We start from the raw sequence: 14,230 nt of genomic DNA, 5'->3' as shown, positions 1-14,230 counted from the left end.
TGTCTACTATTTAAATTTGGTGATCTGAAACATTTAAGTGTGACAAATATGCAAAAGAATAAGAAACACTTTTTCACACCACTGTAATTATAAAGAATCAAAATCATACGTTATTATAAGATTTTTATTTGAATCTATAGGCGATGATCTTACTAGTCTAACCTTTATTTTTAACATTTAATCTTATTTGACTGTCTTGAGCCCCATCCTCACACATCCTCAAGTTTGCTGATGATATTACAGTGGTGGATCTTATCAGCAACAATGTTGAGTTACCATACAGGGAGGATGTGGAGCAGCTTGCAGACTGGTGCATAGACAACAATTTATCTAATAAAATGATGATTTTTGACTTTAGGAAGACCTGTGGTGATCACTCTCAAATGAACATCAATGCTTAAATTGTGGAGAGAGTCAAAATCTCAAAATTTCTTCAGGGTGTGCAAATCACCAACAACCTCACCCAGATCTTCAACACCACCTGCCTAGTCAAGAAACCCCATCCTCCTGTCTTCTGGCAAAAGGTATCAGAGCATCCACCACCATCCACAACTGATCACAGTTTGCTCTGCAAGAGCACATCTACACACCTTTCTGTGAACTGTGTAAGGAACAAGGCTTACATTACACTGCGTGCATTTCATAGTTAGATGATTATATAAAACTTAGTTTATCTGTTTCCAATAAAGAATTTTAGAATCGCTGAAAGACAGTCTGAAGATTGTTAATGTTTAATTAAGTTCATTTAAAAGAAAAAAATTATGAGTAGATCACACGTAGTGTGTTAATTAATAATGTAATTTTTGTGATTTTAGAGTCCTGCTGCCCATCAGCTCCCTGGACTCTAGCTTACATTAATAGGTGTGAACTTCTACAGACAGTAAACACATTCACAGCCTTCACACTGTATATTTAGACTGATATCTGTTCAGAACATTTACACCAATAAAAGCAGCAACATCAGCAAATTACCCAGCTTTGATTTTACTGTAATATATTTCACTGGAAATCATGCTGATCACTTCATACAGAATCAGACAGACAGAGAGAGAGGAAGACAGAGAGGAACAGAGAGAGCGGAACAGAGAGAGAGAGAGAGAGAGAGAGAGAGAAAGAAAGAAAGACAGAGAGAGAGAAAGAGAGACAGAGAGAGGAAGAGAGAGAGCAGAAACAGGGAGGTGGGGATGGATCAGATCAGGCCAGTCAGCTTAAAGAGCGACAGCGTGACAGAATCTCTGTCCAGAGTTGATGAAAAACCATATTAGACTAGAATTCTTGTCTCACAGCCATTCACGACCATTGATCTCCAAACAGCAGCTAAACTAGGCTGTATACACGGATGAACTGCAGGCTGTGGGCGACACCTGTTCACTAAAGTGTCTGAGAGGCACTTGTGATAAAATAAACGCAGCAGATTTAAAGTGTAATAAACAGAATCTTTATAAAGACAGAAGAAACCCGTGAACACGGTACCTGTTCAGCTTGGATCAGCTCGCTTGGCTAACGCTGCCTCAGGCTGGAGTGGAGCTGTGAGAGTGGATCTCAGCAGGTTTCGTGTTCGGCCGCTGATAATAATTCAGTTTTCTTTAGTTCATGTTAAATGAACATAGATGACCATTTGGGCACGGTCAGTTCCTCCTGTGTGCTGGTTCAGTTCTCCTCTGTCCTTCTCCACTAAACTGGTCATCTCTGTAGTGCTTTTCCTGTCGGAGCTGCTGTTTAGTGATTTGGTCAATATTTTAAATTTAATCGAGCGTCGTTCGTATTGGTTTCCGAGCTGATACGCTCATCATTTATTTTTACTCTGTAATGTTATGAAAATTAAAGTAGTAAAGTAAAAGTATTTTATTAAAAATGAATTCAAGTAGAGTAAAAGTATGATTTAATTCTACTCCAAAAAGTACTGTTACAGGGAAAACTGTACTCAAGTACAGTAACAAGAGCAAATGTAATTCGTTACTTACACCTCTGGTACCATGTATATTTATTGTCCAATATGTTTATTGTCTGGTGTATTTATTGTATATTCTGTATCTCTTTGACAGTGTCATTTGTCTGCACTTTATGTAGTGCTGTGTAATGTGCAGCTGTTGTGTGTTGCTCAGCCAGGTTCAATGAAACAGTTACACTTTATGGAAGATTGTGTTAAAAATGCATGATTGTATGACCAGCAACTTCAGTATTCAATGTTTTCACAACTACTGTGTTAAGATAACATTACAGAGTCCTTCTGCTGGAGCTGCAAGAGACAGGCCTTTTGGAATGCAACAGCCTGGGCATTTACCAAGAAAAGAAAATGTGAACATATTACTCTGGTCTCGTACATTTTAGACTGAAGAGAGAAGAGAAGGAATGTGAAGAGGGCAGAAAGCAGAGAGCAAATGTCAGAACTGAAGAATAATAGGTAGAAAAATAGAGCAGCAACAAAATATGTTTAAAATTCAAGAATTTATTAGATTAATAAAGTTTATGAATGTAAAACATGTTATTTAAAACAGACATTAAGTACACAATTTCACAATGAAAAGTAGCATTCCTCCAGTAAAATCTGGCCATTTCCACCACTGGTCATAACCAGTGGTGGACAGTAACCAAGTAAATGTAATTTGTTACTGTACTTAAGTAGTTTTTTCATGTATCTGTACTTTACTGAAGTATTTCCATTTTGGGCAACTTTTTACTTTCACTCCCCTACTCCACTACATTATGCGAAATCTGTTGTTCCTTTTGTCTTATGTGTGTATAAAAAAAAGTAACATGTAAAAACAAAAAAGCGCGAAGCAAGAACACCAATCAGGGTACACGTTGCGCACGTTGTTTTGAGCTTGTTCTGACCTGTTGGACACACCTACCCAGTCCAAGCATACGGTTCAATGACAGTGTAACAGCATAAATGTTTGGGAGTGTCTATTCCAACATAAATGATGAACTAACCTAACTTTGTGTAAATAGACCACAATATAGAAATATGTACACATATGCAGTTGCGACTGGCGTGTTTCTTTTTTCAGAATTTATACAAACACTATTTCATTTTATAGTAAATTTGTTTTGGCTAGTTTATGTTTATGAACAGAGACCTACAGATGCAGTTTAGTAAAGGAAAACTCATTTGTGAATCTGTGTTTAAAGCAAGTTTTTATTAAACTTAAACTTGTAACTAAGTTGCAAGTAAATCTTAAACTGAAACTTTGTTTGCAAAATGTTATTTCACAGTCACTCGGTTCTACCTAATGGAAATTGTTTTCCTTCAGTGTTTTGTGGTCTTGATAATTTTAATAGACATCAGTGACAGACTAATTAATGACATTCTATTTAAAGACTGGTTTAGGACATTAGAGTCATAATTAATCTTTTAGTACTTTTACTTTCGATACTTAAGTACATTTGAAGGCAAATACTTTTGTACTTTTACTTAAGTGAAGGTCTAAAGGGAGAAACTTCTTCTTTTACTGCAGTAATATTTTACCATGGGTATCTCTACTTTAACTCAAGTACATGATTTGTGTACTTTATCCACCACTGGTCATAACACAACTAACACAAAAACGCTGTATAAAGATTATTCCATCTTACAGACACACACTGATGACTCAGGACCAACCCTAAACCCTGCGTAGAGCAGCTCAGTGAATGTGGAGTGGAGTGTGTGTATGTGAGTCAGTGCTTGTGTGTTAGGTGAGATGCTGTAGAAGGACAGAGTGCCAGCCCTCCAGTCCAGATATACTCCTACTCTACAGGTGTGGGAGGGGAGCACAGGTACAGCAATCATCTTATAATTGTGCCAAACAGAGTAATTGTCATTAAAGCAGCTCAGACACCAGGATTGATTACTGAATCCAAGCCCACAGTCCTTAACATCTCCTTTCTTCCTGATCCCTCTGTAAGTTACAGCTATAACAGCCCCCTTGCCACTCCACTCAGCCTCCCAGTAACAGTGTCCACTCAGACTCTCCACACTCAGAACCTGTGTATAGTACTCAAATCTGTCTGGATGATCTGGATATGGCTGCTGTTCTTCCACACACTCCACCTTTTTGTTCTGCTCAGACAGAGAGAGGAGTTTGTGTGCTGTGTTTGGGTCCAGTGTGAGCTCACAGGCATCTGCACACGCACACACACACACACAAACACACATTAGAGAAGAATACATGCACAGAGTATGTGTGTGTGTATGCATTGGGGCAGGTCTTACATTTCTTCAGTCCTGATTTCATTCTGATCTTCCCACCATACTCCTCCCTACACATACACATTTATGGATTAATATATCTATTCTCTATTGAGAAAGCATGAAAGAGACATGAGCAGCTCACTGTTAAAACTATTAAAACCACACACAGACCAAGAGCAGAACTTTTTTTCTTATTCACTGTGTGTATGTGTATAGAGACAGTAAATCAGTAGCTCACTGTAGTTTTTCTAGAGTGTAGTGTGGATCCTTCAGTAGATCGGAGAGCATCTTCACTCCAGACTCTCCTGGGTGATTATAGGTGAGATCCAGTTCTCTCAAGTGGGAAGGGTTGGATTTCAGAGCTGAAGTCAGATAAGAACAGCCTTCTTCTGTGACCATACAACCAGATAATCTGCAGAAACAGGGAGCAAAATGAGTGGTGGGACATGATATTATCATAGCTACGTAGATGAACCCAAATTATGTCATCCATTTACCAAATGGCTACAATTCTATAGATTATTTATGTAAATGCATTGAGCAAACTAAAAATTTAACAAAACAAGGACAAAATTGATGTGTTTGTATTTTGCTCTAGTGAGAAAAAAACAATCTCAGTTTCAGTTGACTCAAGACCTCAGCTATAATATCCATATCAAATCCATAACAGTCATATATCTCTGGCCTCAGAAACAGTGAAAAATTCAGTTTATGACTGCACATGATCTAGAAGAGCTAATTGATGCATCTGCCTCTAACAGGCTAGATTTATTGTAGCAATCTCCTTACAGGAATACCTACTAATCTGTCAGACGGCTCATCTACCAGACAGCTGCAGCTCTTTAACACTCAAGTCTTACACTGGCTCCCAGTCAGATATAGAATACATAATATACAGAATACAATTTTTAACAGTTAACTATTAGGTGTCCCTTCCTTTTACTCTGTTTATTATTTTATCTTCATCAAGTGCATTTTAATTTATTTTTATTTTAAAATTTTAATTTTGCTTTATATCTTCATATCTTGCTTTATTTCAAGTTTCACTGCACCTATACAGTGGTGTTTCTAATTTCTTTTTATGTTTTTAATGTGTTTTTATTTAGTTGATTTTTTTTACAGCATTTTCACAGAAAGTTTACCTCAATATCTCCAGTTTACAGTGTGAACTCAGTCCAACAGAGAGCAGCTTCACTCCTGAATCTTGCAGGTCATTGTTACTGAGGTCCAGCTCTTTAAGGGAGGAGTTTACAGACTGTAGAGCTGATTGCAGATTTTCACAAATATTTTCCCCAAGATCACACATAGTTAGTCTACAAAGAGAGAGAAATTATAAAGGATCTTACAGTATACTCAAAGAATTGATGGAATAAGAGACAAAGTAGGTCAACACTATAGTCATTTTTTATTTTTCATATTTCATATTTGATTAGTCAGAGATACGGTTGACTGAATGACTTTGTGTCCTGAGTTTACCATTTCTTTATTTTTCAAGCTGATGTTTTCCACTTAAGAATGAACAGAAAGTTCACCTGAGTATCTCCAGTTTACAGTGTGAACTGTTCAGCCCAGCAGTGAGCAGCTCCACTCCTGAATCCTGCAGGTCATTGTTACTGAGGTCGAGTTCTTTTATGGAGTTTACTGATTGTAGAACTGATGTAAATGTTTTGCAAGAACTCACTGTGAGATTACAGTTAGCTAGACTGCAAAAGGGGGACAAAATACACTTCATTTAGGGAATTTAAAATCAAATCACACAAAAGGAGCACAGATTTATTTGGTTTAGCATTTATATTGTGTATTTCTATAGTAAACATTAGGCCTACTCTTCCTTGTCTTTTTTCTTTTACTAGTGTATATCTCACTCCAACTCTTTTGTGGTAACACAATCGTTTCATGCTTGTATTGCTTTTGAAGTTTGTTCATAATTATTTGTCAATGTAGTCAAATTTCCTTTTTGCACATTGTTGGTTGTTGACAGGGTGTGCAAAAACATGATACACATCATCACTACTCTTGTTTTTGTATATGCACACACTTTAAGTATCAAGTTCATAACATTATTAATCATTTAAAATACATGTTTTGGCCATGTTTTGTGAGGTGTAAAATTTTGAAGTTTAGTCTTATAGGCTCTAGCATTGTACCCAAATGTTTTAGCCAGTTAGCAGCAGTTACCTAGCATTACAGACAATCTAATAAACTGATGAATCCAAAAGAATTGCTTTATCAGCCAGATAAGGGTAGACCTCTGTAACATATAGTATGGTCAGTTTCACCTTAATTTAGCCAGTTGTTGTTAGCCAGGAAGTCTTTGTTTGTTCATTGTCATTTCTTTCATTGTGTCCATTTTGGCAGCCAACCCAAGCTTCACTTGGCATGAGTCTTTAATATGCATGACTTTTTACATTTTATTTACATGTTGATTTTGATTGGCTCTTGTGCCTAAAACACCAGTAAAAACACCACAGCATTAAAAAGACACCACTGAACTAATCACTGCCACAGTGATGAAAAGGTCTTATTTACAGACCTGCACATTTTGCATAGCATAGCGCTGTTACCACCAAGTTTTATGAATCTGGCCCACAGTGAAAAGACTCAAGTGAATAATTCTTAGATCAATGCATGTTGTACAATCTGTTCTGCTGCTATAGAGTGCTGCAAAGATAACCCTTGCCCATTTTTTCTGTGAAAAAAATTAAACAGTGAAAATGTATTATGTTAACAGCTATTGTAATACTGCATATCTGTTTTACACAAGAAAAATAATCATTTAAAATAAAAAGAAATGTAAAGCTCTTAATTGCATAACTCTGGCATATCCTACTGATTTGGAAATTTTATAGCCCATGTTGAAATTTTATAGCCCATGCAGACCACTTTACTTAGCTGATGAAAACTCCTAGGATTATTTACAGTTCAGGTGCTGGACCGAGAAATACTCACAGATCAGCTGGTATTTTATTACTGCAAGGTAATACTTGCAACAAAATTATATGTTAAGCTTACATAGAATCTTACATAAAAATTATTTGTACTGAGCATTTTTCCCCTATTCAGTCATATCTTGTTAATTGAAAGAGGGGTTTGTATGTTGCAGGTAACATATAATATGTCCATGTAGAAATTTTCTGTTATTCGGAAACACTGACCTGAGTATCTCCAGTTTACAGTGTGAACTCTTCAGTCCAGCAGAGAGCAGCTCCACTCCCAAATCCTGCAGGTCATTGCCACTGAGATGCAGCTCTTTCAGGGGTGAAACTGAATTGAAAACTGAAGCCAGTGCATCACAGCTGTCTGTACTGAGGTTACAGTGGTCTAACCTTCATCATAAACATTGTTTTAGTTTTTATTCATGTCATACAGCTCCTTTAAAAAACACAAAGGATTACAGTAATCCCTAAATCAAAAGAATTTTACACTTTTGTTAGAAATGCCAGGCAAGTGGATTGGAATTGGAGTTGGTAGGTTTATTTTAATGGATTTGGTATAGATGGGGAGTGTTTTCTTGCCACTGCCACCTTTGGCTTGCTAACAGGGGCTCAGACCCAGATGTTTCTGTAAAGCTGCTTTGTGACAATGCCTGTTGTAAAAAAGTGCTATATAAATGAACTTTGTCTTGACTTGGCCATAACAAGCCAAATCCACTGTCTGGTTTAGTTTATTGTTGTAGAGATACCACAAACCTGCAGATGTGTTTTCAGAAACAAAGTGGTTGAAATATTTGCAATAAATGTCTTCAATGTGGAAAATTAAATTTATCTGCAGTGTTTTCACTGCTTTTAAGCTTCATGCCATTCATTATAGATGCAATTCATTATAATTTGCAGTCTAGCATTTCATACTTAAATTATGTGCCAGCATTATTTATGAAAACACAAATGGTAGATGACATTAATATTGGCTCATACTCAGTTTTAAAATTACTTAGATCAGATTGAGAGGCAAAAAACTAGACTGCAACATCCCTAGTTTTCAATTTAGTGTTCTAATAGCTTTAGGACACTCTTTCTCTTTTAGATCACTGCATAGCTCATACATATTATATACGGTAGCTCATTACCTTGCAAATTTGATTAATGTATGGATGGCATTTAAAATGAATGCAGAGTGAAACATTGAGACATTAACACTTATTATGTCCATGTTATTACACCAAAATTGTAAATCTTCATTTATAAATATAAAAGAATAAAGAAAATGACACTTACAGGGCTTTTCTTGTGTTTTTCACCACAGGCAGGAGTCTCATTAGTGCTTCATCTGATGGTCTGTATTTCTTCAGTTTAAACTTCCCATGAATTTCCTCTGACATCAGCAGCACAAAAACTAGAGCTGACCACTGTGTAGATGAGAGTCTCTGTGTGGAGAGATCACCTGAGTTCAGGTAGTTCTGGATTTCAGTCATCAGGGAGTTGTCATTCAGTTCACTCAGGCAGTGGATAAGATTTAGGCTTCTGTCAAAAGATACTTGCTCACTCGGTTTCTTCTTAATGTAGTCAGCTGTGTCAGTGACACTCTCGCTTTTCAACTTTAGGCATGGCAGAAGTTCATTTAAGTCACTCTGATGGGACTTCAGTGAGAGGCCAATGAGGAAGCGAAGGAAAAGGTCCAGGTGTCCATTTTCACTCTGCAAAGCCCTGTCCACTGCACATTTATGAAGATCTGTTAGATTCTTCATCCTCCATGTAACCTTGTTACAAAGTGTCTTCTTTCTGAGCGAATTCCTTCTGTAGTAGCAGTGTGAGTGATGAACATACAGAGCAGCAAGGCTTTCCTGAACACTCAGATGGACAAAGCTGAAAATATTCCTTTCAGAAACTCCTTCCTGCTGACTGAAAATTTGTGTGCACATGCCTGAGAACACTGTGCCATCACTGACACCAATGCCACATTTTCTCAGGTCATCCTCATAGAACATCAGAGTGCCCTGCTCAAGATTAAGGAAGGCCAGTTTTCCAAGCTTCAGAATTATGTGTTCAGCATTAACAGTTTTAGTTCTTCTTTCGTGATATTTTTTTTTCATTACATTTTTCTGCTGTAGTAGGAATCTTAGATACATTCCTGTCAGGGTTGTGGGGATGTCCTTGTTACTCTCTTGAGCCATCAGTGGCTGAAGCACAGTGGCAGAGATCCAGCAGAAGACTGGTATTTGACACATGATGTAGAGGCTCCTTGATTTCTTGATGTGTGAGACTATTTTAAATGCCACATCTTCCTTACAGTATTTGCTGAAATATCCCTCCTTTTGTTCATCATTGAATCCTCGCACTTCTGTCACCAGGTCAATATAGTCCCGGGGAATCAGATGGGCTGCTGCTGGTCGGCAAGTTACCCAAATGAGAGCAAAAGGAAGCAGATGTCTCTGAAGAAGATTTGTGATCAGTGAGCCCACTGAGGTCTTCTCATTGACATCTTTTACTTCCTCTCCACCCTCAAAGCAAAGAGGAAAGCGGCATTCATCAAGCCCATCAAAAATAAACAAAACTTTACCATCATTCTCTGAAAGAGACTTTATTGCAGTTTTTGAAGTGAAAAAACATTGATTTAGTAGTTCTATCAAACTGAAATTCTTATCCTTCTTCAGATTGAGTTCTCGAAAGGGGAGAGGGAAAATGAAGTGTAAGTCTTGGTTCTCCTTTCCTGTCGTCCAGTCAAGTATGAATTTATTGACCGACACAGTTTTACCCACTCCTGCAATTCCTGATGTCAGTACTTTTCTATTGCATCGATTGGTATCAGACTGGATTTTGAAAAGATCACTGCATTTGATACAAATTTCCTCATCAGTACAGGAAGGCATTTCAATTTGCATCACTTCATGCTCACGAATGACTCCTCCACTCTCATCCTGCACTATAATCAGATCAGTGTAGATATCTTCCAAGAACTTCTTGTGTCCTGTCAGTGAATTTCCAATCAGTATACGTTCATATGTCTCTTTCAGGATGGCCATCAACTGGGTGCGTTGCAAAGCTTTTGTCAGAGATTTAAAAAACATATCAAGAGTGAGACTCACTACACAAATCATACTATCCTACCCAGCAAACAGGCCTGCCCAGGACAACTGTGTGTCTTCTGTACAAGACTGGGCTATACAAACCCAAAGAAATTCCGTTTAGGAGCATGGTGGATTAACCTAGACCACAGAACCATTTCCAGATGTGGGCCACTGTGGGCTCTGTGTGTACAGTGTAGTGTAGGACCTACCCAATCAAATGTTACATGCACCAACTACAGGTTACCACATACTGGGCCAGGAGCATCTTCTGACCACTGTGAGTTTGCATATTCTGGGCCTGAAGCATCCAAATGGGGCTACTAAATTGAAATGTGATGCTTGTGTTGCTAGACAGCAAACTGATTAGTGTTGTATTGTTACCCAAACATAAGCTCAGGAGAAGAAGCAGTCTAGCACACTCAAGGTAATGCCATTTCTTGGTGCTGAGATACTAATGGCATCTAAAATCACATAGGAGAAGATGCGGAGCTCTTCTGTAAAGATTCATTTATTTCAATGAAATAAAAAATGTAGCTAACAAAAATGAATGAGGACTAAAAGAATACATGTTTTTTTGCTTTCAATTACTATTTATTTTGCTTAATGTTTGCTTACTGTGCTTTTTCCAAAACTGAATTAATTAGTGTTTTCAGTCCTCAAATTATTATTAAGTGTAGTTAAATGGACAAGTGATGTACCACAGTGGTAAATATGCTCCTGGGACAGCCCATTTATTGCAGTATGTGAACCAAGTGGGTACAGTCTCTATGAGGCCCCACATCATGGGAGCCTAAGGGGATCCTCACTCCATGGGGATATTATGGAGCTCTTTGCGTCCTAGTGTTTAAGCCCAAAGGGGCTCACTGTGGGCTTCTCACATGGGCCCCAATTTTGAGCCCACATTGGGCCTGCACAGGACCAAAATAGGCTTATTTGCTGGGTTGGTTGGGTTTTTTGTCATTCAAAATAAGATATTCTCTCAAACACTACTCCAGATATTATTCAAAATTTAAATTAGCGGATTATGCAGTAAAGAAATGTAAAAGCCATAGTCTTATTAGGATGATGCTCAGGACAGAAATTAGATTCAATAAATATTTGTATTCACTACTCTAATGGACACAATATTGTGAATACTGAAGTTCATTTGGATCTAAAGCTTGTAAAACTTAGCATTAAGAAGACCAAACTCATAGGGGGCACAATAACCTGATTTTTTGTAATAAGAAAATTTGACAGTGAGCAGAATGTGTTTTGGCCTTATTTGCATTGAAAACACTACCTGATTCTCCATTCTGAGCTGTACTCATGCAGGTTTCTGGGTTCTTATCAGTTATGTCTAGGAAAGTGGACAAAGGTACAGCAGTTCATTATAAAGAATATAAAACACAGAAAAAGTGTAACAATGAAATCATCTAGCCTCTTTACCTTCTTTGTGTTTGGTTCTTAGTTCCTCAACCAGTTGGTTTTGGTTTATCTTCTGCAGGATGGCCTGTGTGATCTCCACAGCTCCATTATAGCTGTAGCTCTGCACCATCTTATCCACAGTATCATGTCTGTCTGCCTTTCCTAGCTGAGACCTTGGAATATGAGTGAAACCTTCCACACCATTGCTTAGGTACCACTGGAATGATTTCAGGTCCTCTTCCAACAAATTCTGAAGAATATCCAGCAGCATTGGTCTAATGTTTACCATCTTGTATCACTGGACATGATGAAGGACAGTAGATTCACGTGCACTGAAGGATTCTTATGACCAAACACAAGAGATGTCCATTCCTTAAAAAGAGTAAGATGTTTTGGCTTTAAAAACATTACACTTTTTTGGATCCAATTTAATTCGACCCATTAAAAAGGTCTAGTTGTCTTTTTTGTATTTAATCATTAAAAATGGCTTATCAGACACTGTTTATATATTGGCCTCCTTGTGGCTTAAGGTTCAAAGGGTTCACCTGAAGGCCTCTGCTGCTTAGAAATGTTCTGGTATTTTCCAACACACAGACAAAGTCTCAGGGGCTTTGCTGTCTTATGTACACTTTCCAGTGTTCTATGTATATACCTTTGTTAACGATGTTCTCTTTAATCGTCATGTTTGATTATTATGTTAAAATTTTTCATTTTATTTTGTCAATACAAAGGGTTTTGTTCAAAATAGAGTTAGCATTTAAGCTAGATATTAGCGCAACTTTGTCAACATATCTGTTCCCTGCATGTTTGTTTTTGTTTCAGCCTGTTTAGAAAATTGCCTGTCCCTACACATCATGCTGAAACAAAGGTCTGTGGTTGGTTATTTTTCATATCAGTCAAATTGCCTTTCATGTTAAAGTAGCTGGTTTGATAACATACATTGCAGTTGATATATGCACAACTAATATAAGCACTTCAGTACTCAAGACCACTTGATTTGGGGAAATTTTAAACATTTAAATGAGCAGTGTTTCTTGCCTTTCTCTCTGTTAGTATTACTCATTATACTTTCAAAATTTCAGATATAGATTTATCCCTTAACTAATTTGTAAATTTTTAACTATAAGCAGTTCAGAACAAAAAAACAAAAAAGCCCCTGGTTTTCTTATAAAACATTTTTAAAGCGTTTTTGCTTAAAAGTGGCCTTTCTTAAATATCCACTTCTAAATCTCCTTCACAGAAAGTTATTACATCAAAAGGTTATTAATATGCTGCCTGATATCTTAAAATCCATTCATGGGGGAGGGATACATGCAGGGTGTTAAGAGGCAAAATAGTCCCCAAAGAAAACTTTTTTCAGATTATCCACTATTTTCCATCATCAACATTTCATATAAACTCAGAAGACTCATGTAGGTTCACTGGTGGTTCTGGATAGTAAATAAAATGTCTATATTTTTGTGCTAGTCATGGTGACCCCTGGTTCCTATCACCACCACTGTAAAGAAATCGGATTGTCTACGATCCTCTATTTCACACCAAACCACTCTGAATGACTTTACTCACATCTCACACCCTAAATTGTGTGGTAATTTTGGAAGAAAAAAAAACAGTGGACTTTCCCTTGAAAGTGATTTTTATTAAACGAAACTGACATTTTGGGAAGTGCTGTAGGCACTGTAAGTTTTAGCAGTATTACAGCAAACTGATTTAATGTTTAATTAAACATGGAATGTGGACATGAATTTAGTTTCATGTCTAAAGTAAAATCTAAAGGAATCTAGTCTGAAGCTTAAGCATCTGTGACTGGAGTTGAAAGAGTGACACAAATATCTGACTGTAGGAAAAATCACAAACACTTGTTCACTTTGTAAATAGTCCAAGGTCGATCTTTAATCAATCCTCTTCTTCTTTTGAAGTCTGTCTTTAATTAACTGTCTGCTATTTGTTTGAGTGCACAAAGGAATAATGTGAGTAAATCATGTAAATATATTAAATGCTTTTACCTGCTGTAAGTAGTTATGGCATCACTCCAGAGTCTTTAGTCTTTCAGTTCTGAAGGCTTACATTTCTTGAGAACGGATAGAGAATGCAATAAACAACCCAGCAGCTCTGTCAAATAAACATATTGCTCTAAAACTACATAACTTTAAAAACTCCTCTGATCTGTCAGAGAGACTTCAGTGCTGGTCTGCTGTTAAACAGAAAATAAGAAGTAGGACAGAGGAAGCAGAGCTCTCTGAACAGTGAAAACAGGAAAGAGTTGCAATAAGCACATCTGACATATAGCTATACATATATTAAGCGTTTCAGAGAGCAGCAGTGATTTGACCTGCTTAGGCCCTGAGGTCTAAATACGTAAAACCAGTTTAACACAACACAACACAGCTGAGTTCCCTCCTGACTGATGTGGACAAATTACCCTGACTTTGGTAATCATGGAAAGAGAAAAAGCAACCATGAGGATCAGTAGACCCAACAGCTAAATACATAAAGACTGAACATGTATTGTGGATGTCATCAGTATTGAAAGAAGACTTACCAACTGCAGTAACTGAAATCTTGTCTTTTAAGATAATTGTTGATGTATCCAACAATGAACATGTTTTAAAACAGGCTGATACAGAGAGTTTAAATTGGTTGCT

General features: G+C 37.2%; 1 protein-coding gene across 1 annotated transcript; it reads right to left on the bottom strand.

The window, feature by feature from the left end:
- Positions 1-3,439: 3,439 nt before the first annotated feature.
- Positions 3,440-13,776, bottom strand: LOC118825787 (NACHT, LRR and PYD domains-containing protein 3-like). The gene is made up of 10 exons (XM_036596607.1): positions 13,592-13,776; positions 11,607-11,957; positions 11,461-11,517; positions 8,389-10,153; positions 7,330-7,500; positions 5,707-5,877; positions 5,317-5,487; positions 4,413-4,586; positions 4,196-4,242; positions 3,440-4,104 (listed from the first exon to the last, which is right to left on the bottom strand). Exons 2-10 carry the CDS (start codon positions 11,872-11,874, stop codon positions 3,563-3,565), a joined length of 3,366 nt encoding a protein of 1,121 aa, XP_036452500.1. The 5' UTR covers positions 11,875-11,957; positions 13,592-13,776; the 3' UTR covers positions 3,440-3,562.
- Positions 13,777-14,230: the final 454 nt, after the last annotated feature.

The sequence above is a fragment of the Colossoma macropomum genome, unplaced genomic scaffold (genome assembly GCF_904425465.1).
Source record: "Colossoma macropomum unplaced genomic scaffold, Colossoma_macropomum, whole genome shotgun sequence".
Taxonomy (NCBI): domain Eukaryota; kingdom Metazoa; phylum Chordata; class Actinopteri; order Characiformes; family Serrasalmidae; genus Colossoma; species Colossoma macropomum.
The sequence above is the reverse complement of the archived record's forward strand: the minus strand, read 5'-3'. Positions and strand labels throughout refer to the sequence as shown.